We start from the raw sequence: 24687 nt of genomic DNA, 5'->3' as shown, positions 1-24687 counted from the left end.
TAGTTGTTGTTGTTGGGTTTTTTTTTTCCATTGTGCCTGCATGCTCTCATCACAGCACACTTTGAATTTTCTCTGACTGCAGTGGACCGCTGCTGTTCGTGGTGGGGGTGGGGGGAGATTAAGTCAGGCTGCGAGTTCCACAAATTCACGCCACCTCTGCTCCACCCATAATGATGTATTTTGTGATGAGCGAGAGTTATAATTTCCTATTATTTTAAACCACAAATATACCACAAACTATGATCCTTCAAGGCTTTGATAGCATTTCATGCACTGAAAATCTTTAAAGGTTGCTGCACTCTCGCGCTTAAAAATGCAAGTACTATACTGTATAGTACAGGGCTGAACAATTGCAATTTTCAAATCACAAAGGCAATTTGGACGGGTGGGGACTGCTTCACTTTAGTTGGCTGCTAGGCTTTATTTTTTATATCTAATTGCATGTACAGGTTTATTTCATTCATTTATTTATATAGTGTCTATAGAAGTTCACAGTCCCCGTGTTTACAAATCATTGTTTCTTAACACCCGACAAATTGAAGCGATAAAGTCGCAGATTCTTTGCATTATTGTTGTAATACGACTTATGGCTTCCTGACTTATGTTTAGCCCACACGTGTTTGGTGGAGTTTTGCGCCGGTGTCGTAGTGAGCGCTTCAAAGCCTGCAAGTCTCATTGTATAAGATAACAACTGTAATTGAAGTTTGGCTTTATTTTTGCATCAGCCTAATTTATCAAGTACTTTATTGTCAAATGTGCTGTATGTGTATACAGCACAGATGTAATTCCATCCCTCTTAAACAGACAACAACAGGAGCCGCTGCGGGTGCCCGCCCCGCCATAGGAGACCAAAACAATTTTGAATAATAATTGTGATACTAATTTATTGCTTGTGTTTGTTCAAATACATCATACGATTAAAACCATACAATGAATCACAATATTGAGGGGGAATTTTTTTTTAATTAGGTCATTATAAAAAATTATTCAACGCCAGAAAGAGCAAAGGACAAATGACGCATCTGTTGCCAGTCTCCACAGTGCTTGCTCATTACTTCCAGTAGCATGTTAGAACAGGAAGAGAATTCAAAAAGACCTTCCTCAACAATCACTTTCCTGTCCACGTCTTATAAAATCGCAAGTCATCAGGTGGGCTTTCTGCTGATTAAGGGGGGGGGGGACCCAAAAACATTGGTGACTTTGCGATTTCCGATCCACGAATGCGCGTGGGTTGACTGTACTCACTTTTACACGAAACTGATTTTCATGTTTTTCCAGCTTCAACTGAGTGATTCTAATTGCATAAATGAGAAAGCTACTCAAGAGTAACACTGCTATGACAGAGTGAGATGACTACATTTGCTAGACCATTTCCAAAGCGGGCCAGTTTGCCAACATGCCTTTCTGAGGGCTAACGTCGGAGTCAGCCATGTTCCACCGAGCGCTACACTTGACTTGTTCTTGACATGGTTACAGTTTGAAGTGGTAAAACCCTTGATCTGGTGTGAGATTCCACAGTGGGGTGTGAACTAAGGCCGGATAACAATAAGCGCCTGAGCCACAACAGACCAGCTTGACTAATCTGCCAATTAATTTAACAAATGAAAGGAACAAGAGACGCGACAATGCTGCTTTTGCTGACCTTTTTTGCAAAGAGGAAAAGCAAATGACTTCACGTCGACAGTATTTTGAAAATGGTGTGCTCCGGTTCATTTCTGTTGTTGCTCAGAAGACAAATTCTCGATCTGCAGTCGGCAGACTCCACTGCGCTTATGTACGTGGCACTTTTATTGGAGATGGGGATAATAACTGATTAATCAACGAATTGATGATTAAAAATTCTGTTGATGATATAAATTTGAATTAAGTAGTTGATGAACTGCGTCCTGGTGCAATTTGGATGTGTAAATCCAATTTTAACGTGTTTGTAGCCAAACCCGTAGCTCAACTTTGGGAATTTGAGCTACATCCGCGGATGGCACAACTCCTTCAGGCAATATTGTACGCAATACGACACCGGCATGGGAACGAGTTCAGCAACAACAACTGACAAATTGAACATGAATTTTTCCCATCGTAAGCGCCTACAGTATCTCTAACATCTTCCAGAACATCCCCAAGAGAAGGGTATGGAAACATAGCACGGGTCTGTTAATTTTACTCCAGCTTTTGATGGAAACAAGTCAAAAGATCAAGTTAACACCCACTCGTAAGCACTCCGGTTTGCAAACACCAGGTTCTTGGAGGTGGTGTGAGTCATTGTGATGACAAGACTGGACATCTGTGTCCTTGGGATCTATACTACCCGCGGTCCCCCACCAACCCCGCCCCCGTCTCTCAGACTGCCGGCTTTGGCGCTCATGCAATACGCCACTTGCTCTGGTGCACCCCACCACCCACCATAGGGGCTTATCTTGCTAGCATAACAAAGCTAACAAAGAGAATTGGAACCAATAGGATACAACAGCATAACTCCTGGTCAAAATGGGAGCCTTTGTTCCGAGATCATTGGAGAGGACATCATAGCCAGGGAGGAGTTGTAGCAGCAGTCGGGCTTTTCATCCTCAAACGCTCAGCGTGTTGTTTCTGAAGGAGATCCCTTTCCTGATAAGGCTTCACAGAAAGGTATTCCTCTGGGACTGGGCTGTTGAGGGATTTCTGCAGTTCTACCATGTGCTGATTAAAGGAACACTTGTAGATAATGCCTTTTTAAAAAAAACATCCCTTTGTTGTGTGCGGCGTGAGGAGAAGACACACCATTTGGATTTTGCAATGGTTGTCACCTTGACACTCTGCAAGGATAAATATTTAATGACAACATGGGGGTGGGGGTGGGGGGGGGGGTTGAAATAGAGCCATTACAAACTGGTGCTGAGAAATGGACGGTCTATTTAGAGCCCATACTCTTCCATAAGGCCACAGCATTAGTAGATGCTCCAGCCCAAGGTTATTAGTGGGGTGTGTGTGTGTCACTCATCTAACTTGCTGGAGTGATGAAAAATACGAGCCGCACTCTGTCTGTTATTTAGCAGTCATTCATGAATCCTCCATGAACTACACGCCCTTAGCGTGTGCGTCTCACTGAGGTTAAAACACAAGGATCCTGTTATGGCACATGTCACTTGAACTATTATCAGAGGTGGAACAGCTCTATGGCTTTGGCCTTTACCTCTTTCGGTTTACACAAAATGGATTTGAAGTTTGTGCCGCCGCTAAGAGGTGCTGGCGGCGGCGTAAAGTTCAGATCTATGGAGATTCGTGATCCGAGCTCAACTTTTTGACATGCGCATGAATTGCACCTTGAATGGCTTCCTTTCTCGTCTTTGGCCTGCATCACGAATGAAGCATAATGGGGCTCTGCACTGATCTGTATTCAGGCCTCCTGTTTACTCATTACAGGATCGCTGTTGTGAAAGCGACTGCTTGCACCTTTCATGTTCAGCGCTTTCGGGTCACACTGCAGCTCTGATTCCATTTCAAGAAAGTTCCCAAGCCACCGCTGCTTCCAACTAGCCCAGTGAGTGGTGTGCATTAACATCTTGTATGTCAGGGTCGGAAATAGGTGCTTAAACACCGCACGGTTCTTGAAGCACTTCCCATCCCTGTATTACCAGCGGCCCTTTTCACCCAGCCCAGATGAGTGCCAAGATCAATAAAGCTCTTAGTGTGGAACCCATTTCGATCAGGACTGGCTTTGCTACGGCACATCACTGATTTGATATACATACGTTTAAATGAAACGCAAACCTCATCATGTGAGCCCCCCCCCCCCCCCCCCCCCGTCCTATTGCATGTATTTCCAGCGGCTCGGACTTGAACCATGAACACATCAATTAGGAGCCATTTCCAACTCATCGTAGGTTTTTGCCCCGCTGCGAAGCAAGTGAGGAGCTGGAAATGGCAAACTGCTGTGTAAAGTGATCCAGCCAGTTTTGCTGACTGAAGCAGCGCTGCGTGCTCGCTCTCCCCAGCAGAACTACTGGCATCATAAATAAGCTAAGAGCATTTTTTTTTAAGAGGGATGAACCGTGCTGCTTTGATAGTGGCAGGCGAGGAACGGCCATTCGGACCCCTTGTTTGAGAAAACGAAAGGCAGACTCTTTCATGCCCCCTTGTCCCTCCCATTAATTATCATTTGGTGGTCAGGAAATAAGGGAGTCACATTATGAAGCATAATTATTCATTGCGGCTTTTGCCCTCACTGAACTACCCCTCCCCTCTTGTACTCGCTGAGGAACCCGGCAGGCCTGTCAATTGAACCCCCCCACCCCCTCAGCGTTTTAAAGAGAGGACATGAGGGAGCAGGGTGAAGGGCGCCATTTGCCCCCGTGATATATGGGGAGCGACAGCGATGTACGATAGGTGCATCTGAAAGAAAGACAGAAGGTCAAGGCGCATTACACTCCAGATTTACTGGCTGAACACGCAGGCTGACCTGCACTGCAAATACGGTTGTGTTGATACGTGCGCGTCCATGTGCGTCAATGGCCTACACATTTGCAGATTGAAACGGGTGTAAACAAAGATGAATGCGCCACTGTAGGTGAATGTGCTCTCTGTGGCTTTTTGTACGCTTGCAGATGCCGCTAGGAAGCTATTTTAACATTGACCGTAGCGCTACGAAACCCGCTCTCGCCCTTGGAGATGGCTGAAGCGCTTGAAGCGCAGTTCCTGTCCGTAAGCACGGTGCGCGCTGTGCGCTAAACATGACACAGGCTTGACATTACAGTTGAAGCGCTGAGGTCAACCACAGTTCATTTTGGGATCCAAACTGTTCTGATTTTAAAAGGTTATGGTTACATTTCTCCCCAAAAAGGTTTTTGGTTGCATTATACATTGGAGAAGGAAAGGGTGCATTCAAACTGAGAGGTTTCAGAGTATTTGAGACTTGACGTGAGCATTAAGTGTGATGTAATTGCTCCGACGCTAAGGCAGTCTTGCCTGGACTTAAAATCTTTGTGAAAATGTTCGGGGTTACTTAATGTGTTCGCTGTGCAGGCAGGCGTAAGTTGTAAGTTGTCATTAATGGTCCAGTGAGAGAAAGAGAAGCCAGGGGAAAAAAAAAAAAGACTTCCGTGGTCAAAGCCTAACATTAACATTCCAGGAATATCTGAGGCTTATTCACAGCCTCTCTGATGCACAACCCCCCACTTTTTGAAGGCGTCAGGATGCAAGTCAGCTGCTTTGTATCCTATTTGGACTGTGCACAGTAGAGGATGTAATGAGTAATCTTAAGCACGCATCTTGTCTGTGTGTGTACGTGCGCTTGGAAGCACAACACGCCATCAGATCAGCCGAGTCTCTTCGCACTCAAAAGGGCTCGAGTTTAATCTGTCGATGAGTGCTGTACGCTGTACGGTTGCACCAGGAACCTGATTGTTCTTGGCTCCCTCTGGTCATGTTTTATGAAAATAATTGCCTGTTTTTAGCTTCTGTGTATTTTCAAGGGAAGACATAAGCATTAGCTTGCGGTGCAGCATATAAATCATGCATGTCGTACTGCCTTCAAACATTTAAAAAAATTGACTATCCTGTGTGTGTGTGTGGATATGTATATATAATATATATATCAGTGGTTCTTAACATTGTTAGCAGTACAGAGCCCTACCAGTTAATATGCGCATTTACCGAACCAGTCATGAGTGGGGAAAAAATAAAATAAAATTAGATATATTTTTATTTATTTATAGATTCAAGATATAAAAAACACATTTATTAAAAACTCAAAAAAGTAAATACAATTTCAAGAGATAAGTATACTTTTTTCTTTTCTTTTTTACACGTTGACGACTACGCGAACTAAATTTCCCGCTGCACTGATTGGACAAGCAATATCATGTGATCATCTGCAGCCAGTGATGACCAAGTGGGCGTGTCATAAGTAATTAACATGTTGAGTCGCGTGTGTCTTCCCCTTCATGGCAGAGGCTCCGTCGAACCCCTGAGACCGACTCACTGAACCCCTGGCGTTCGATCGAACCCAGGTTGAGAACCACTGATATACTTTATATATACTGTACATATAATGTGTGTGTGCGCGCGTGTGGCCGGTGTCTTTGTGGTATCGTACTAAAATGCCACTGCTGTTAGGGGGCCCAGTCCTGAACGCTCCATGTTTTACGAGCTCTCTTCCGAGGATATGGGAGCACTGAGCTCAGATCCTGCTTGCTCCAGCAGTGTTTTTAGATCACTCTTGGCCACTTCCCACACATTTTTTTATGTGTGTGTGTGTAATGAGGAAGTAAAAACACATCCAGTCATATATAGCTCCCCATTAAGCCTATAGCTGTGTGCTTTATACATTGTGGCTATTTGTACGCGACGGTCACAACGAGGAGCTTCTTGATTTTCTCCTCATGTGCATTTCAGAGGGTGCACTCCTCATTGTCGAGGATCAGCGGCCACCACAGCTGAGACGGTGGGTGTCAAAGCTGAACACAGTGAATATTCCACTCCCCCACTGACTGCTTTCAGAAGCCATTCTTTTCATTGTGCAAGCAAACTGTCAAGCAGCGAAGGTTCGCCGACAGTTTCTTGCTGTGGCTCATATGTGATGATTTGTGAGTCATATCTGTGTTTGCGACAAGACTGTTGCAGTAATATAGAGACGGCCAGACAATGAAGACGTTCAGAAGATGAATCCTTTCTTTTATTGTTTAGACAGGGTTATGGTTGGTTGAGTTATGAAAACGGGCTTCTCTAATTAGAGGTAATATCATCCTATGGTGGTATTATGTTATGTTGAATGGGCCATTTGTCCCTCAGCCACTCCCAACCATCTGCTCAACGATTGTGTGCAGTATTTCCCACAATGTAGCTCGCTAACATTATTTGGGGAACGATTTTGTGCACCGGCCTAATAATTTTGTTTATAGGGGATGTTATCCAAGACAACCTTCAGTCCCCGCACTGGCTTGCCCTGCCAATCTCAAGCCTACGAGCCGTCTTATCTGTCACGTCACTCTGGGTGGTCGCTTGAGGATGTAGGGCAACCTCATAAATAACATTCCTTCCCCTCACCACACTTATTTAGACTACCAGTTGTACTTGAACCGATGGATAAGATCATTCAGCTGACAGTATGCTACTGGATCCAAGAGAGAAAATTAGGGAGGTTTGATTGCTGAGCATCTAGAAGTGGCATTTTGGCGCATTTCGCACGTGTCCGCAGTGTCATTGTACATCTCATGCCCTTTGTTTCTTTGCTCAAAATAGAAACAGACTTCTTGAAGCATATTCCCCCCGCTAAAAGGCCATCCCAAACAACTAGAGAGGAACTCAATTAAGAGTCACATTCATGATCACGCTTTTGGCCACCACATGCCTCGCATTCTCTGCTTTCCTCTTATCAATGGCATGGGGTAAAGAGGCCCTTTAACTGGTCTCAAGAGTGTCTCATTTAGAAGAGAGGGGAGATGTAACCATGCCCGCAGCCTTGGCATTTCCCTCAGGAGCCTCATGAAAACGTGGCACCTCGTGAAAACTCTCCGAGCTGCTCAAATGGATCTCGTGCTCGCACCGCCTGAGCATACACTGCAAGCTACTATCTTAAAGTAGCCAATATCGGCGTCGCGGGCATGTTCTGTACAAAATACAGATCATTGTACCACAGCGTCCCCCCTCCCTTAGACCATTCGACGACCTCTTGGCAAACACACAAAGGCCACGTTATGAGACACGAATAAGACCCCTCGGTTACCTCTTTTCTAGCCCGCATATTTGGTCAAATGAAAGCGTGTTGGAATCCCTCCAAAGAAAGCCCACATTGGTTTGTGTTTTGCGCATGCTCTATCAGCAAGGAATCTTGGTCTTTGAAGTACAGGAAATACCCGCTTATTCGCAGTAGCGTGGCTAACTTGCATACATTGATTTCTCAGCTGCATTTTCACTTTCTTTTCTGTCTCCACTTTTCTGTGAAAAGACACAGTTTGTACATGGACACACATCAATGTGTGTGTGTGTGTGTGTGTGTGTGTGTGTGTGTGTGTGTGTGTGTGTGTGTGTGTGTGTATACGTCCGTGCGTCTGGTGCGCAACACACTTTTGGAGCAAGGAGGAAAATGACTGCTTTGTTCCTGTGGTGAGTCACATGAATACAATGTGTTCTATTGACAGTAGAAAATAAGAAGTGGAAATGACGTCTATTGGCTTCATGACATCTGTACATCGCCTGTTTCGATCGGGATTGATCACAGCGACTTTGTATATGCGAGTACCTCTGTTTGCTTAGGCATGTAAAAGGGGGATCCGGAAGGTTTCGGAAACCAGAATATTTGATCTGAACATGAATATTGACTGGATGTAAATGTAGTTGCTCATACACGCACACACACACACACACACACACACACACACACACACACACACACACACCAGGAAGTAGAAAATGATTTTGTCTTGGAGAGATGGAGGAGCGGCTTAAACCCTGTGGTGCACACAGTCTGATCCTTATCAATGTGAGGTGGAAAGCACTCGACTGCAGATACTTGTGTAGTCTGTTACAACACACGCATCACATTTCACATGCACAGATAAGCCACACTTTAGGAATAGTCTCGTATTAATCATTGTAGATTCCTCCTTTACTGCATTTCCCCTCCGAAGAAGTTCTGTTTTTTTTTTTTTAAAAAAAATCAAAATTCTGTTTCTCACCTTGAATTTCCATTTATATTTGTGTGTGTGTTGCAACATTTAGGCAGAAGTATAACATTTTTAGGAGTGGAACCAAGTACTGATTAGTACGGATATTTGAGTTATATGGGGACCAAATTTGGGTGGTGGGGGTGGGGGTGGGTGGTTCAAGAGTGTTTTTAAAAGGATAGGAAAATTTTCTCACTTAACTCATTCAACCCCTTTGACGTCTAAAAGCATCAATTAACGCATAGTCCCCACCTCCCCATGATGTCTAAAGGCGTCAATCACATATTTTTCATAGGGGAGGGTGCAAACGAGTCTGATGCAACTTCTCACTGAAGGAACAGGCTTGACTGCAATGTTAAATAGTAAAGAAATGGCCAGCAGGTGGCAGTGGTGCAAACGTCCACCAGGATCATGCTGCAGAAGTAATAGAGTGGGCGTGATGGTGGAGTAGTGGCGGATGTGGATAGTGGATTGGAATATTAGCAACTAGCACATTATTGAGGTATTTGAGCAGTCACAAAAGCAAAAAATAGTGTCAAACTTGAAATGATGCTTGAAATGCATGCTTTTACAAAAAGCTAATTTTCTCTGGATTTCTGAAGAAAATCGGCCTTTTCCATAAAACTCTAGCAATTTTCTAATGCTGATTGCCAACGAACGGAGAAAGATAGAAACAAACTTTTTTTCTGCTGAAAGAAGAGGGTCTCACCTTTCTTCTGACAGGTCGCATGTTTATTTAGCCGTAGAACAGAAAATTCTGTGGGCCTGGCAAATCAGTCAAAATTCCGTAAAATGTGAGAGGTTGAGGGGGTTGCTCTAGTGAAAAAGGGTGGTATTCAACGAGTTAATGTTCTGATAGCCTCACTGCCAATGTCATACTGAGTAGTATACTGAGCAGTGCATCTCCGGAGGAGCTCCCTTCACTGAAGCCGTGTTGTTCTTTGTATTCTTCAAACGAGTTTAGACCTGAAGTGCCTCTTCTGGTTGCAGCCAACTGCACCCCATTTCACTTTCAGTTTCCCACAAGACTTGACCACCAATCACTTCCACTTAATCGACCATTATTTTTATATATATAGAAGGACTCAATTATCAGGCTCATCCCTGGTGCTGGTCCATATAAAGATTCTTGTGACTTGGAAATGAGGCACAACAATCGCCGGTCGGAGTGCTGTTGCACTTTGCATGGAAGTTGCGGTGATTGAAACGGATTAATCTACTACTTTTGCACAATCAATCTCAGTAGATACCCACCAAATTCACTTAAGACCAACACGGCACATTTGTGAACAAGCAAGAGAGGGGTGGCCGTTTGGCCATTTGTCAGTGAATTAAAAAAAAAACCAACCAAAGCAGACAAGTTTCTTGGCCCTGCCAAGCAACCGAAAACGCAGGGCTCTTGAGAATCAAGCAAGATGTGATTACACAAGGTAAGACAAAAGGCGGCGAGTGCAGGCACCACAAAAAAATCCCTGGTGAAGTGCCCTACACTGTACCTCCAGCTGAGCCTTTCATTGGGCGCCTGCTTCTTGGTGGCTTGGATGACAGCTCAAATTAGATCTCACTCACTGAGTAATGGATCGGAGCTGACAAAAACCTGCTGCATTTCCACAACATTCCAGCCAGCATCTGCTCACTGCCGAGGATCATGTTGGTATCTTCGCGCTTGGATTGTTTATCTGTAATCTGTATTCGTGGGAGTATTTGGTTCTGTTCCTTTGGAAAGTCGTCGGCAATCACAGTTCTACCAATGAATATTCCATGATGGCGGGAGAGGTTTGCCCCCTACAACGAAGCGCATTAAAGCCATTTCTTTAATTTTCTTGCTTTGGTTACTCAAGTTGAAAACAAGCACTCCCATTGATGTTTATTCTTAGACGGGTTTTGGTAAAAATATCATTAAGATGATTTAATGACAGGGAGTAAATGAATAAAACATGGCTTTGTTAAAAAGATACGCAGGAGAAACTGGGGGGATGGGAAGGTTTTGTAACCGAAACCTGCTGTGTGGCTATTGTGGGGGGGGGGGGGGGGGTGATGTTTTAATCGAGCCACAAACTACACGGCTGTCTCAGCCCAGAGGACTCATTTAAAAAGACTCAGGGAACAGAGAAATGTAGTCGAGCCCGAACCCCCCCGCTTGACTCCGTTGCACTAATGTAAATGGTGGATTAGGCATCGTTGTCTGGGACCCCTTTAACTCCTCTCCAGCCACTGTCCCCCTCCTTCTCTTTTCCATTAAGACAGCTGGTATCTTTCAAAAGGCCCTGGCCCCGTGATTGATGTGTAATAGCTCAGAGGCTCACCTGCCCCCTCACGCCGCTGTTTTCCACAAAGCACTTTGTTTCTCGGCGAGTGGGCGGAGAGCCGCCTTGCTCCACGTCTTTCTCCTGCTCCATCAAGCATCACTCCACTAGGACTCTTCACCGTTACGACTTCACAGCGACTCGCCTCGGCCGTGGTCGGCTTCAAACTGCTCTTTTTAAGCTACTCCGCGCTCCGGCCTCAGATCAGCGTGGCTTTTGTGGCACCTTTTGAAATACTGCAAACTAAACCGTTTTCCCTCTCTCCGGGGTTGACTTTATACATCAAGGATGCCATGAGCGTAGTAAAAAGGATACAGAGAATTTGGATTCTTTCCAAGTCAATCCAGATTTTCATGGCACCCAGATTGTAAAGATCTTTAGTGAGCCTGTAACTTCAAAGTGGAAAGGCCTAGCCCTCAAATTGTAACGTTATTGGTTTCGCAGAAAGAGGCTTATGTTTCTAATTAGAGGACAGAAGAGGTGCTTAACTCATACACTGATTCTGGTGGCCCCAGGATTAGGGCCGTGCTATCAAATGCAGCAGTCATCAGTGTTTTCATGTTCCTCACACCTGACAAGACAAGCTACTGGATATGGACACTTCAGGAGGCCCAGGGGGTAGTTTCGAAGGTGTCACACACATGCGCCGAAGTCTCCCGAGCCCCTTGGATATCATGCGCACATTAATGCATCCCTCGCGCTTGCAGACTGGCAGCCTCGTGGTCGCCGTGGTAACTCATCATTAGGTGATTAATGGGGCTGTGACGAGGCTGCGGTTTAATCAGGCCCGGTGTTTGCGAGCAAGCCGACAACAGGAGCAGCTGCCCTGTCAGTTGGTGTCTGCTCACAAAGTGACAGCACCCGCTGCTTAGGAGCATGGTCGTCACCAAACACCTCTCGTGTGTGTGTGTGTGTGTGTGTGTGTGTGTGTGTGTGTGTGTGTGTGTGTGTGTGTGTGTGTGTGTGTGTGTTTCTAATTTCACAACTCCGACTGTAAATGGTTTTTCATCACAGACTTCCAGCCTCTGCGCTCTGCTATCACCGCCATGGCAACACAGGTTGCCTTTTCCCGCGTGGGAATGTAATAACTACTTCCTGTTAATTTGTTGCTGTGGGGTTAGTGAGGGCAACACAGGCGTTAAGTGTTGAGCCCGCTTTCAGGTGTCGTACGAGTTGTGCACACAGCAGGCTTCTTCAACCTTGCCCACTCGGAGGCTTTCATTATGCTACCAAAAAGGATGTTTTTTGGGATCGCTGAAAATGGCCCATTTCCTTACCTACTGGATTGCTGCGTTCTTCCCTCCAGACCTGTCATTTGACATTAACATAGTGGTGGCTGTGGCGAAGGCCTTGGATTGAGCCACAGTCCAGTAAGCCAGAGTACACACACACATCCACAGCAAACAGGATTCGGTCCGGTGTCATTACAGATGGTTTGCAGAGAAGCTGGCCAGCAAACTGTCAGTGAGTTTCATGTTGTTCGCTCCTGTGCTGTTTATACTGACCCCCCCGACACGTTTATTGGCTGCTAGCCTCATCCTCCATGTTTTGTTTTAGTTACTCGGCTCTGACCATTTAATATGTTCTGACTTTCTTTTCGACATCCTTTTACTGTGTACACATCCTAATTCCGCGTTAAGAGATGGCAAATGTTTTAGCAGGACGCGAGAAGGTTCTGCTCGTTTGATAAAGCTGCTCTCACAAGTGTTAATGACTGCGGAGGATGTTGCCAACAATTAATGCGAGCCTCCCCAGTCGCCTGCCCTCTTGGAGCAATCTTGTACTGTTCATGCACAAACTATTAACTTCTGCCCAGCAAAGATGATGCTCACTCTTGTTTTCTTCTACCTCTTTTCTCCACCCCCACACAGGTTTTCTGAAACTCTGGGGTTGTTGGTGTGGCCAAATTTTCCCTGGATTTGACTAGTAAATTCAGAAGACTGAAGCCCAGGCTCACAGTCTACCTTTCACGGAGGCCCAGCCGTGAGAGGACTGAGGAAGGCACGTGGCGGATCATGACGGCTGACAAAGAGAAGGAGAGGGAGAAAGAGCGGGACAGAGACAGAGATCGGGATAGGGACAAGAGGGAGTCCGGGAAGTCCCGCCGACAAGACGGCGAACGGGGCGAGAGCGAGAGCTCCAGGCCCAGGCGCAGTTGTACGCTGGAAGGCGGCGCCAAGAACTATGCAGAGAGCGAACACAGCGAGGATGAGGACAATGACAATGGCAGCACAGGTGGAGGCAGCGGCACGGCCGAGGAGGCCGGCAAGAAGGGCAAGAAAAAGATGCCCAAGAAGAAGTCCCGCTACGAGCGCACAGAGAACGGAGAAATCACATCCTTCATCACAGAAGACGATGTTGTTTACAGACCAGGAGGTAAGTCCTTGTCCCGTCTAATCTAATTATCAGCAGGGGGCCAGCATAGCCGCATGGCCGCTGAGTAAATGTAATAAGGCCAGTCAGTCCCCATTCATCAAACTCCCATTACGAAGATCATCTTAAACAACGTGAGAAACAATGCGCTCTCATTTCTTGCTGTCCCGCATTGTTGTTGATACAAATAAAAACGAATAAAAGTGTGCTCTTTACAATTTTGCTATTTACAGTTTGCAATGACGACCTCGGGCTAAAAGGCCAGTGCATCATGCAATCAATTCCAAGTTGAGCCCTCTATGTGCTTTGTCTCAGGCTGAGTCAATAAAGCAAAGTGGTACTTCAATAGATGTGATAGTGGCGGCGGCCACAATAATGACTTTATACAAACATTATCGAACTCACCGGAAAGTATGTTTTCTCCTTGCGAAACCCAAAGCTGTTTTAATGTCGGGCTCTTTGCGGTATGGACTGTGCAAAATCACCAATTAATGAAACGACAGTGAAACTCCTCTACAACAAAATCATGTTTGCAGCAAGAAATTTTTCACAACAGGGGATTTTTCACTGTAGCAAATTTGATCTCAGATGTAAACAAACACACACAAACGTATGTGTACACGCACACACAATTGTATGTGTACTCTTTATTTTTATTTCAAAAGTGCATAAGTATGAGCACACACTTATTTGACACTTCATATTGTCAGTGTAGAAAGAAAAAAGGGAAAGAAATTGCGAAATTTACGATCAGCATTCACTTTCACTTACATAAATTTCTTGAATAATGTCTTTTATTTTGCTTGCTCCGTCTTTCATTTTGATCACTTTTACCCCTCTCTTCCAGCATCAGAGCTCTTCTTGTCTTAGCTGCTTGACATCCAAAGCTCCGTTTTGTAGCCATTTTAGCAATGCAACGTCCATGCTCGTCTGAATCTAACAATAACAAATACTTCCTGGACCCGGTCGCTTATCTTTCCACCATCTCACTGTCTTTAACTCGACCTCCCCTCGATCGCCACCCAAGACAGCGTTGCTCAGCTGATGTCATGCAATGAACTTTTAAGCCAGCCACGGGACGCTTCGTAGTCCTCGATGGCCATAGTTAGCTCTCGAAGGCTAAAAACCTTACACTAACTGGAGCGCTTCTCTCTCATTAGTGCTCCAGTTAGCGTAAGGTTTTTAGCATGATAACAAGTAAAGCATTTTCAAGGAAAAGTAAAGCATTTTCCTTGAAAATGCTTTACTTGTAATACGAGGAAACGTTCGTTTATTTGAATGTCCGTCTAGCCATAAGCAATTTACTCTGAGCAGCTAATCGGATGCATTCCACTCTATCTTCTACGGATCTAGCTTCAGTATCTACACACATAGACAGTGAGGTCCCTCTTGGCCAATCGGAGGCCAGCATGATGCTCGATAAGCCAATGGCAGAGCAGCTATGAGTATGTTGCGTGCAGGAAACTCGCAACTGTGACCGAAATAAACATCGTTCACTATGTAAACCAGTGTGGTGGTTGCTGCTGCCGTTTCCGAACGAAGCAGTAGAGGTCGCTATTGGATTAGACTTCGTTGTAGTGAATGTCTTCGCGAGGCTGGAGCAGAGAAAATGATTTCGTATAACGCAACAGGGGTTTTTTCGTCGTATGGGGGGCAGTAGAATGGTGTTAATGCATGAAGATTTTTTCACATTAGGGGGTTATTTTCGCCCATGTAGGTTTCGTTCTAGAGGAGTTTCGCTGTACTCCATTCATGTTCCTACTGAAGCAGTTGTATGTTGAATGTCCACGTTTTCAGACAGCCTGCGTTTGCTGTGCATCTCGTAGTTTCCCTTGTCTCCGTTGGCCTTCATCCGATCTCTTGTTCTCTTTTCATATGTTAAATTGCAAACAAGGTCAAGTAGTAGGCTGCTTGTATACGAAAGAAAAAGAGAAGGGAATTTAAACCCTTGTGTTCGACACGTTACCACACAATCGCTTCCTTTTTTCCACGAGCTGCAAGAATGACGACGTGAATGCTGTCAAACAGCCCGCTGTGACTGTTCGCTGAATCATGTCAGCGTTGTCAATAGCGATACTTAAACCATCAGACTCCACTGAAACTATACCCGCCTATTGCTCTCTTTTCACATCTCTTTCTAATAATCTGCACACATTCCACAGAACCCTTTTTTTCCCGATGTTTAATAGACAGAGCACACCAAGGCTTTGTCTCATAATTCAGCCATGCGGGGGTGGGTAAGGGGGATTGACAAAGAAAAAAAAAAGAACCGTAAGCAGTCAGTCACGTCAATGAAACATTCAAAAGGCACATAAACAAAGTCGAGCGTCTCAGTGGATTAGCGCTGCCGAATCTTTATATTTTCACATCGGAGTGAAGCCCGTGCCGGCTTGATGGAGAATATTTATGTTTCCTGTCTTCTTCTTCAATTAGCTTGACAGGTCGAGAGCTGCTTGGTTGTCACAACCTTTCCCCCTCCGCTCCCCTGGCTCCTCCACACTCTAGTTGCTAGGCTGTCTTCGATCAGGGATGAGCTGCTACGCCACTATGCAATTTACCACCTATTGTCAACACGGAAGATCCTCCACCTCAGTAACTGACCTCCTGCTGTCTCTTTTGCTTATTGTTCAAGTGATAAGCCCTGTGTGTGAGTGCATTGAGTGTTTTCCTACTCCCGCTTGCGAGCAGCCTTCTTGCAATCAGATTTGATGTGCGCAGCTTAGACAGGCACAAAGCCTGCGTTGGATTATGCTTTACTAAATGTTAAATCCCTTTATAGCCGTCTAGTGACACACAATATGTAAAACTGACCACCCTGGGTGAGGGATTTGCGCAGCCTCCCACTGGAGGAGAGGGACTAGGATGAGAGGAGGAAAACAAAAACCACTGTACATGAAACATCCCCAAACGGTGTTTTGATTCCTTCCTATATCATCAAGTGCACATTTCTGCTGTCACATAAGGTGAGCTAGTATTGAAATAGTCTTCACAGTCCCAGTTTCCAGCCACCCGCGCAGCTTAGCCTCTCTATCCCTGTGAGATGGGTTCAGGCGGCTTAGAGTTGACTGGATGGAAAAGGCTGGAAGAAGATGAGCAATCGGCTGCTAGGTAGTCCTGCAGCTAACACTAGCTTTGCTGCAGTTTAAAGAGATGAAGCAGTGCATGCGCGAGATGGTGTCCTGCCTTGTTGTATGCTTGAGCGGAAGCGGGTCCCATCCAGTGCAAGCAGACACGCCAAATCAATCTGTACCCTGTGGCGCTTAGCCTTCTCCGATAGGCACCTCCAGAGCCCTGAACTCAGTTTATCGATCCTCTCTCTGGAGATTATTCAAATAGCCAGAGGCAGATTAGCTGTACTGTTGGACACAGAGGAACACACTGAGGCAATAGACAGTTGTGAAAATTCACATGTACACGACATCGCACGGTGTAGACAATGTTTTAGTTTTTTTTTGGGGGGGGGGGGGGTCCTGTTCTATTATGTGGTGTCATATACGCACAGCAACCACACTACTCCCTTGTTTTCAGCAATTGGTGCTGCGGGTGGCAGACTGCCATAGCATGCTGCCTTCCTTCCGAATTTACTCCCTTTTGGCGGCTCTGTTCAAAATGGCGAGAGCTAATGGAAACCACCTGCACTCCCCATCTCACTGCACTCCCCGTGTATGTCGCACAACATGGCTGCCTCACTGTTGGCGGATGGGCTTGCTTTGGCTCAGATAAAGACAATAATTGATTTCGTTTCGTCAATTGCCGTCAGAGAGGCAGATTATAGTCGCGACAGCGCTTTATAAAGTGTGCGTGAGTGCGATTGCAGGCTCATCAGTAGAAAAACACTTGGTGTGTGCACGGGGTGACTTGATGTGGACGGCTGGCGCGTTTTGCCGCAGCTGCCATAGCACTCAGGAGTGCGTGTGTGTCACTCTGTGTGTCATGTGCACACACATTAAGCTGTGCAGTTTGAGTATGTTTGACACACAGCGCTGTATAACAGGCCCCTTTTTCTCCCTTACACTCGGAAACAACTGTTGGCAGTGACACGGAGCGTGTGCCGCCAATGGTTTAGCTCTATTAGGAATGTATGACCTATTGTATGAATGGAGTAGTTTTTGTATCAGGGCGTATGCTGTTATTTGTCAACATCATCTTAATCACTGAATTTAAATATTGTACTTGAAAAAAAAATGCTCAGAGTTATGTCTTGGAATTTCATATGCATAGCATGGCAACTTTCTACTACGACTGCTTTGTTGTTGCTTTCCAAACAATCAAGAAAATCTCTCCAGTTTTCTCCCGAGTATGGATTCCTCTTGAAGAGCCAGTGTAATGTGGTTCAGTACGAGAAGGGCCACTATTTCATTAGCCAGGACACCATTTGGGCTTTGAGCCAGATATGCACAGCACATCTCGAGTCAAGCTGTTGATCAGCTCGCTGTTTCCAGACAGCCTAACAAGGAGGGACAAGCCCTTCAAGTCATCTTGTGTTGAAACACAACAGTGTGTAGCTTGTCCCTAAAGTGCATAGATCTATTTTTAAAAACCTTGTCTTCTCTCCCACGTCTCCCCACGCTGGCGACTCTTGGGAAAGAGGTTTTTAGTGAAATTCAACCACCTGCCGCCTGTTAAAAGAGAGAATGTGGTTTTGCTAAGCGGAAAAAGTGGGGGTGGGCGGATGTCAAAGAGCCTCTGTTCTCTCATCGGAGCTCAGTCAGCTGTAAGCTTGTCCTGTTGCAAGGGGGATGACAATTTGGCCTGCTAGGTATTTGCCACTCATTTTTTTTCTTCTTTCTTCTTTCTACCCACAATCTTGCTGCTGTAGACTGTAAGTTTCCCCAGTGTGGGACAAATAAAGGATATCTTATTTTCCAGTCAGAGCCAAAGGTGTAATAGCTTTGCAATTTTCAATGTCATTAGTTTTTAGTTTGTGTTGAATTTTGTTTGTTAAATTTGGTTTTATTGATTTTTCACAGTGTTAATTAGTTTTAGTTCTTTTTTTAAATATTTAGTTTTAATTTAGTTTTTATTTTTTTATTTTTTTGTTGTAAATTTCTTGTTTGCAAGATTTTAAAAATAAACCATGTATGGTGTCCTAAAAAGTCAACAAAAATACTTTAAAAACAACCAAATTCATAATAGTGATTCCAAAGTATGTATATTAAAAACATTATTATTTATATTAAAAAAACAAAGGACATTCTCCTATAATTATAGTTTGCTTTAATTAGTTTAGTAGAAATAACATTTAGTTTCAGTTAGTTTCCTTTTTTTGAAGAGTCTTTTTGATCACAAAAATGTTTTTTTCAATTTTTGTTGTTGTTATTTCATCACTTTTCGTGAACCAAAATAACTTTGGTCAGAACAAGGAAGAACGGTTGGTCTGAAGCTCAGAGGGAGTGTGTCTGTGCACCTCCAGACCTTCATTACCTGTCGGGCCATCCCACTGGGATAACACAGCAAGAAGTGGCACAAGGCACCAATGGAGCTTATAAACACATCCTTTCGTCTGGGTTGCTGTCCAAACTAAATATTTGTCATGTGGACAAAAACATGACTTGGTGTTTCGTTGAAAGATTTCAATTCAGATTGTTGCTGACAACCGCAAATCAACAGTAAGGATACGTTTGTTTGTTTTGTTTTTTTTTTTGTATGTTTTGCCCTTTGGTGACACTTAATATATATTAAAGTGTTGAACTGGGCAAATAAAAGATTAGAGCCCAGCTGACTGTGCGGGAAGTGGGGTACATTCTGGACAGGCCACCGGGTAAATCGCATAGCAGTTATCTTTTTTCCAATTACTATTAGTACTGTAATGTGCTCCGCTCTTTTCGGTTTTTAATCATGACCATCATCTCCCACAATATAAATGTATGCAACTGAAAGAACAGTGTGAATACAGGCCAGCAGGGAAGGCAAAGCGTTTCCAGACAGAGTTCGGCATGCTTCAAATGGCCCAATGTGAATATGCTACAGCGCAACAAGATGATGGGATCACCCGTATTATAGATTACTCAAACGTGTGATTCACCATTCCAACGCTGTTATTGTTATTTCTTTTCCACTGCCATGATTGTTATTTTTTTTCCACACTTGTTTCAGGAAACCATGTCGAGCCCCGCATAGGCTTGGTCATCAGTCTCTCTTCCTCACAGGCTTTCTGTTTTTTGTTTGGTTTTTTTTTTTTTTTTTTTTTGCCTGCTGGTCCTCTTACACCCCTGTGGTTCACTTATTGCATTCCTTTTGTGATTTAATTTTGGGATCAGTACACTCCAGGGGGATAGATGGTTGGCTATTAGTTGCGGATATTTATTCCATTTATTACCAGTTTCACTTTTGGCCCACTTGCAATTTTTACATGCTATTGTTATGCCATTCTTTTCCCATTTGGCATCATTGAAAAAAAAAAAAACCTCATCTTGGTGTTCACACTTGACAGGTTTGATTCAGTTAAAAGGAACTTGTATTCATTTTACTAGTGTGCATTCTTAACTCATTCACTCCCAAAGACGTATTTAAACGTCCTTTCAGACTTTGTCTAGAATTGGCTGGTACTGAATGAGTTAAATACGCCAAATAGTGTGAACACAGCCTGGGTAACTGACACCCTTCAGCTTTTGGTTTTGATCTGAATTATATAGCCACGGCCCCATTTTGCATCCTAAATATGTGTTCACTGTGCATTGTTTAACTAGCTATTGACATATTGCTATCACGTTTTTTTGTTTGTTTGTTTGTTTGTTTTTTTTCATTGCAATTTTTCTTCCGGTGTTGCTGCCCTCGCTACAAGAAACCCTATCTTGTTGCTTTCTAAAAAGAGCCGCTCACACCTCCCCCCTTCCTCTCTCCTGGAACGTTGCGGCAAATTAAACAGCATCCTATTTGCTCTGTAACAGAGAGAGTAGGACACAGCTCTTTAGCTGAGACGAGGTGTGTTTTAGATTAGGCACGCTTGGCAGCCATAAGAGAAAGCCTGACTGAACAATGAGCCAGGCAGAGAAAAATGTCGTGTGTGTGTGTCAAAGTAATACATCGAATATCTGATCCCAGGAGTGACATTGTAATTAGCGAAGCGCTGATCAGTTCTCTGTAGAGTAATGATTATTTATCTCCCATGTTTTGAAAGACTGAACTTTGTTACCCTGCCTCTCAGCCTGGTTGAATGGTGTGCTGGTTAGCAGTTTTCTTGTCGGGTGGACGCAAGTGAAAGAAATCAAACGAATGGCTGCTGAGGAAGTGAGAGCACTTGGCTACAAAGTCCGTGCTGTGGTTCTCCCTCCTTTTCACCTTTTACGCACTACGTCACAGCCTTCGTCGGAACGCCCCCTGAGCCTCTGCGCCTGTTGGAACCGTTGAAACTCCCGTAAAGCGTATAGTCCTGTATCCATTTATATAAGCGAATAGTCATATCTTGCTATGCGGTCGGATGTACTAGTAGACAAGGGTGTAAATTGGGCTTTTTATCACATACCCGCTGATGACGATAAAAGACGGCGGATATCGGCAATCAACCGTATTCTCAAAAGTATCCGAGGATTTGGAGCAATCATTTTTTTACTGCGTTAGTTGATCATTGTTCATATATTTTACTCATAATCATTACATGACTGCATGCTGCTTTGGGCAAACATAGGACGCAATGTGTAAAAATAAAAAGAAATATGTCAGTTTGCATCATAAGCAAGTTTTACCTTCGCCATGACAAGGTATCTTGTCCCCACCGATGTGAGCGTAGCATCTCGCGGTATGCGTCCAGACTTTTATAAGCTTTTAAATCAGCTCCAGTGTAAGGGGATACGGCATTGAAAACAAAATGATCAAGGTCGTGCGCTGTAAATTCCGGCCAAGTTGGTGATTGTATTAAAACAGTGAACACAGCAGACAGCAGTGGAAGTAGTGGATGTCATGGCTAGATGGGCAAAAATAACTTGTAAAAATAAAATACAGTCACTAAATCGCTCCATTTTCCATCCACCTCAATTCGGCAGTCTTTAACTTTTGCCGTACGTCATGGTGCTCCCACGTGATCACGTGGCACAGCTGCAACGGGTCACACCCTTCAAATCCCCCCCCCCCTTGGAAAAAAAAGAGGGAAAACTGACCCCTCCCCCTCAAATATAGACCCTGAGCCACCACTCAACATCCCCTCCCCTTTCTACTTCTCTACTTCGAGCCTAAATTTCTGGACAAAACATTTTGTTTTGTTTTTACGATCAGATTTGTTGAAATAGCTGTCCCACCAGCACAAAGAAACATATTTTGGAGGTAGCCGAGGGAATGAAATCACAATATGCTATTGACATTCAAGCAACAGGCTCAAATGCTGTGAACGAAGCAGATCCAACCTAGCCCTCATCCCCACCGCCGTTTTCTCTCGACCACTCATCTTTTTGACTCGCGCTGTCTGATGTTTATGCCTGTTGATATGAGCTTGTCTGTAGAAAGCTGATCCGGCGCGGCCCCTCGAAATCAATATGTGGGTGAAGTGAAGGGACACTAAACCCTAATTCCCCCGCTTTGACTCCTCAGTTACATGTCATCTCGCTCAGATTAGTCTCTTTTGTCCCCCCCCCCCCAACCCCACCCCAGTCGCTGCGCCTCTCCCCTTCCCTGCCTCCCTCCATCTTCCTCGTTTGGCCGCCTCTCTCAACATGCTCAGACACTGTGTCACTCACAGATCGCGCAGTAGTACTGATGGATATTTTCATTCATCCTATCTTGTAAATGACTTCCTGGGATGGTTGGGAGACGGCAGCAAAGAAGAGAGAGCTTTTGGGGGGGGGGGATGAGGAGAGGGCAGCATTGAGAGAGATATAATGCATCACTCGGAGCCAGTGAGGGTGATAACCCCCTCCTCCCCCTCACCCGCACTCTTCCAAACAGCTCATTCACCCTTTAGCAGATAACAAGCCCACCCCGGGGTTACAAACACACAAGCACAGACGCACGCGCACACACAGCCTCAAAACAAAGCCAGTGATGTCACAAGAGCGCTTGTATATTGACAGCCGCACCTCTACAAATGGGCTCTTGGCTGTAAGGGCCATTAAATATCTTTTGCCGCCCCCCCCCCCCCCCCCTTTTTGCAAGTGGTAAGATAAACCACCTCCAGATCAATAACTCGACTGACACAAACATATAAATAACAGAGACCGTGTGTCAGAGAAAACGCTTGCCGCACACCTTTTGTTGAGAGGGAGCTCGGAGCCATGGAGCAGCATGTTTTAATGATTGATACTTGGTACAATGCGACTGACTGTAGCATATTAAAACGTGGTTTTATGCATGGGCGCATGTATGCGCTGTTAATCTAGGAAGAAATAGCTCGTAAGAATTCAAATTGACTTCGTATGCAGTCAAAAGCATGATAGGAATTCGGATTACTGTATGTTCAGCGTGGATGGTCGTCACATGATGTGATCTGCTTTGTCAAAAAAAAAAAAAAGTTTTGAAAACTACTCAATCCATTAAGATTTTTGCCTTTGCGCGCAAATTATGTGAAACCAACAAAGATTCTGTTGAGTCAGACTACACCAGTTTACGGTCGAAAGACCACGACGATGTTGAGTTACAATACGAACAATCCACTTATCCTCACGAGCGTCGCGGGTGTGTAGGAGCCTATAGATTTTTTCATCCCCTTAAAATTCTACTTGAAATATAGCAACTGTAATCCATAAATCAGCTGCCTTTTTTTTTTTTTTACCTTTAGCACATTTTTCTAGCATGTGCGGCGCAAGGACTGCTGCGGGTGGAGCAACCGCAGTTAGGCCCCCCCCCTAAATGTGTCCTCCTCTGTTCTTTCTTCAAGTGGTCCACTGTATTTTGCCGGCTGCAGCGAGAATGTTTTTGTTCTGCAAAGGGGAGGGTGGCCGTGGTTCATGACCCGGCTATACAACCAGTCCCCACCTCATTGCACATTTTGAGACAGATCAGATCTTTACATTTGTGAGAGTTTATTTAATTTGGCAGGGCATGAATTTCCTTATTCCAGCAAAGCAAACTCACAGGATAGATCGACAGTGTAAAACTTGTACCTTTTCCAATCCAGGTTACAGTGGTGGGAGGGGTGGGGGGGTGTGTTCTGGGTTAACACCAGTATTGCACTCGGATGTATAAATGGAGTGGAACAATGGCATAATTCCCCTTGGGCGTAATGTTTGCTTTGGAAAAGCAACCTTGTAGTGCTCCAAAAGTCCTTAATCCTATTACTCGCATTCCATTTGAATTTGACTCAATGAGAAAAAAAAAAAGAAGTCTTTTCAGCAGAGGGAACAACACTCCAAATAATTTCTGACTGAGTCTGGCTGCATCAAAGCACAAATGGGTTGGGAAGTGTGAACCATCTTCACGCTAACACACTTTTTATGTTTTCTTTCAGATTGTGTGTACATTGAGAGTCGCCGGCCCAACACTCCCTACTTCATTTGTAGCATTCAAGAGTTCAAACTGGTGAGTCGTTTCATTCCCTCCTGTCGGTTTTGCTTTTGTGTGCTCACACTTAGCCTCCGAGGTGCCGGGAACATCGTGCAGCTCCCAAAATCCGAGGAAGAGGCTCCATGTTGAGCTGTGCTCTTTTCAAACAGTTGAACGTTGCAGTCTGGTGGAAATGCACTCATGCTGGAGTTCAACGAAACAAGTTTGTCAGCGTGTTCACGAAATTAATTTGAGAGCGCTAATACTCATTGAATTCCGTCTCCCAATTAAAATGGCCATTTACCTCTTTTGCTGACTTGTTGTTCATGAAAACCGTGCTTGGCCAGTTTGGAAATGTGTTGTTAGCTGGCGACATGCTACTTATTCAGTATAATACACAGACCTGCGTCTCCAAAAGAGGCACTTTGTACACCTGCTGCTGTAAGTGAGCTTTAGCTGTCTTTTCATAGATTGGCTGTTTCCACAGACCATTGAAGGCCTTGGTTAGTGTCAATTCACTCTCAGGGGAGCCAAATAATGGCTACCAAAAGCCAGGGTCATGATGGGAGGTCAGCTGAGAGGCTACACACACACACACACACACACACACACACGAGTTTGGCAAACGTATGTATCTATTTGTGTGGATATGGACGCCAACATGCGCATGTGTGTGTGTTTGACAGTATAAGAATGGGTAGGCAATATGGACTAAGAAAAATAACTTCTTTTTTTTCAACTAATGATAATTTGACGTTATTTGACAAAAAGCATCATACATCTGCATTTGTTTCACAAAACAACGGAATGACGGCGTTTCTGAACAACAGGTCATTTATTTTTTTAAACGATGTCTTCGGTAAAACATTGCACAACAGTGTTCTGCCGCAATATTTAACAGTGGAGAAGTTCAAATTATGTCCAGGATATATGAAGTGTTTTCATTGATTTTTGTGACT

General features: G+C 44.5%; 1 protein-coding gene across 2 annotated transcripts in view; it reads left to right on the top strand.

Moving 5' to 3' along the window:
• rerea (arginine-glutamic acid dipeptide (RE) repeats a) overlaps window positions 1–24687 on the top strand; it is a 100995-nt gene that overhangs the window by 7929 nt on the left and 68379 nt on the right. For both annotated transcript variants that reach the window (XM_086107382.1, XM_086107374.1), the window contains exons 2-3: window positions 12817–13321; window positions 23694–23764. In XM_086107382.1, coding sequence (XP_085963508.1) covers window positions 12961–13321; window positions 23694–23764 — 432 coding nt within the window. In that variant the 5' untranslated portion in view covers window positions 12817–12960. The remainder of the gene's footprint in view (window positions 1–12816; window positions 13322–23693; window positions 23765–24687) is intronic.

This window comes from Hippocampus guttulatus, chromosome 1 (assembly GCF_054856545.1).
Source record: "Hippocampus guttulatus isolate MCC_2025c chromosome 1, RoL_Hgut_1.0, whole genome shotgun sequence".
Lineage (NCBI taxonomy): Eukaryota > Metazoa > Chordata > Actinopteri > Syngnathiformes > Syngnathidae > Hippocampus > Hippocampus guttulatus.
This window is presented reverse-complemented; position numbering and strand designations above follow the sequence as displayed.